This window comes from Corvus brachyrhynchos, unplaced genomic scaffold (genome assembly GCF_000691975.1).
Source record: "Corvus brachyrhynchos isolate BGI_N302 unplaced genomic scaffold, ASM69197v1 scaffold219, whole genome shotgun sequence".
In the NCBI taxonomy this organism is placed as follows: domain Eukaryota; kingdom Metazoa; phylum Chordata; class Aves; order Passeriformes; family Corvidae; genus Corvus; species Corvus brachyrhynchos.
The window spans coordinates 993,370-995,653 of NW_008240034.1; the positions used below are offsets into that span (position 1 = coordinate 993,370).

Here is a 2,284-nt window from a genome sequence, read left to right on the forward strand (position 1 = left end):
GGGTTCACGGGGCACCCCGGTAGCTGTAGTGATTGTGGTCGGGGTCGCTCAGGGTGAGAGGCAGGCTGGGCTTGCGCTCCGGGTCCTTCTCCTCACACTGCCGCGGGGGACGGTGCTTGAAGAAGTCAGAGACGTAGTGGACCTGGAAAAGAGCAATGGGAAAGAGGATTTGGGGACCCTTCTGTCAAGGCCAAGCAGGAGCCCAGCCGAGCACCAGGCTGCACAGGGGACACTCACAATGAGGACAGCAATGAGAGCCCCCTGCAGCAGCCCCACCAGCACGTCACTCCAGTGGTGCTTGTAGTCGGACACCCTGGTGTAGCCCACGTAGATGGCGAAGGCGATGAGGAAGAACTGGATGGTGGGACGCAGCAACCGGGCCCACTTCCCCACCAGCCGGGCCTGCACGTAGAGCTGGGCAGCAAGGAAGGGAGAAGTCACTCAGGGAAGGGCTCACCAGCCAGCCCAGTGATGGGGTGCTTGGGGCATGGGACCTGCAGGGGCTTCCTGTGGCACGGCACTTACCGCCAGGAACATCATGCAGTACATCCCAAAGGAAGAGTGTCCCGAGTAGAAGGACAGTCTGTGTGGCAAAAGGGATGGGTCAAGCCATGAGCGAGCTCCCAGCTGGTCCCCACAAGACCCCTAACCACACCACAGGCTCTGCCCTGCAACAGGAGAGCCTCAATACCCATCTGGGGATGCCACTGTGAGCCCAGCACTGCTGGGCAGGTGGGAGAGGCACATCCTGTGGCACCATGGCTCACCTGGACTCGGTGATGTTCCTGCTCTCTCCCTGGCAGACATTCTCCAGCTGCACATAGATGGAGCAGTTCACCTTGGACCAGTCAGGATTGCAGACAGCCAGGAAGTTTGGCCGGAGACGGCCGATCATATATTTGGCCAGGTCAGTCAAGGACTGGCTGATGGCGCCTCCAAAGAGAAAGGTCCCAACCACCTTGTAGAGGGCAGCCAGGTAATTGTTGAACTCTGACTTGGAGTAGAGGCGTTCGGTGTAGACCAGGTATGCCTCCCCCGATGAGATCTGCAGAGACCAGGGGGGAAAAGCTGAGGGTCAGGGGCTACTGAGCAGCTCCCCAGGGGTGCAGGATGCTCTGGCTCTGTGGCAGAGGAGCCCCTGGCATCCACCTGCCACAGGAGCTCACAGGCCCTCTCCCCCTCCCTGCAGGGAACCAGCCCCATGGGGCGTGGGTCTCACTACTCTGGTGAGAGCTCCTGACCCCAAGCAGAATGGGGCTCAAGCTGAGGATGTTGTTGCCCTTCCAGGGCTCTGGAGGTGACTGTGCTGGGCCCCAGCTTCCAGATACAACATGTCAGCATGACTCTGCCCTGAAGGAAAGGAGGTGGCAGTTCCTTACAATGATAACAGTGCAGCTGATGGTGACCCCAGCCATGAGGCCGTGGGTGATGGTGTCTGCCTTGTAGGGGTAGCGGATGGAGTCATCGTTGCAGTAGAAGCCTCGCTTGTATGGGGAGTTCACCAGAGTCAGGATGATGAAGGGCAGAGATGCTGCAAGGCAGAGAGAGGTGAGGACTGGAGACAGCAGCCAGCAGGCTCCACACCTGCACACAGCATCACACCGTGTCCCCATCTCTCGTCCCTAAGTCTCTGCTCCCCGATGCCAGGGAGGGATCCCCTCCAGCGATGAAGTCCTGAGCCACCTGTACCCAGGGCAGGAGGACTTGAACCCACCAGTGCACTGCCCTGACAGCGATAGGGCCCTATCAGAGCTCACAGATGCCTGCAGCACCCAGATACCACATGAGACAGCCACAAACGGGCACCCACAGAGCCCCCAGGGCTGCCCCACTCCTCCCCAGGCACAACAGTGGCAGGGCCAAATCTTGTGCCCTCTCCTCACACTGCCCAGTCTTTCGGCCTAGGAAGACAGAGCTCATAAACTTAATGAGCACAGGCATCTTGCAAACCTGTTGTAGGGCAGGGAAGGGCCCCCAGATGGTGCCAGCAGAGCCCTCACAGCAGCTCCAGGAGAGCCAGTGCCGGGAGATGCTGCGAGCTCCCCCGGGACAGAACCGGCCCCGAGATCCAGAGGGGTTTGGGGGTCTCTGCGCCGCACAGCAGCCGTGCCAGCCCGCCGCTGGCATGAGGCCCCCTGCCCCTGCTCCATCCCCGCTCAGGAACAGCCACGAACGAGTCCCAGGACGCTCCCCAGGGAAGCGGCCCCCCCTCCCCGGAGGCCACCTTCGCTTGGGCTCCTCTCCCAGTTCCGCCTTTCCCGGCGGTTTCCGCCTCCCCTTGTTC

At 61.3% G+C, this 2,284-nt stretch overlaps 1 protein-coding gene across 1 annotated transcript in view; it reads right to left on the reverse strand.

Annotated features, from left to right (window-relative positions):
* The window catches only part of PLPP2 (phospholipid phosphatase 2), a 4,243-nt gene extending 1,990 nt beyond the window's left edge, over positions 1-2,253 (reverse strand). The window contains exons 1-5 of the mRNA XM_017743876.1: positions 1,380-2,253; positions 768-1,045; positions 526-583; positions 238-414; positions 16-142 (exon numbers count right to left, since the gene is read on the reverse strand). Coding sequence (XP_017599365.1) covers positions 16-142; positions 238-414; positions 526-583; positions 768-1,045; positions 1,380-1,613 — 874 coding nt within the window. The 5' untranslated portion in view covers positions 1,614-2,253. The remainder of the gene's footprint in view (positions 1-15; positions 143-237; positions 415-525; positions 584-767; positions 1,046-1,379) is intronic.
* Positions 2,254-2,284: the final 31 nt, after the last annotated feature.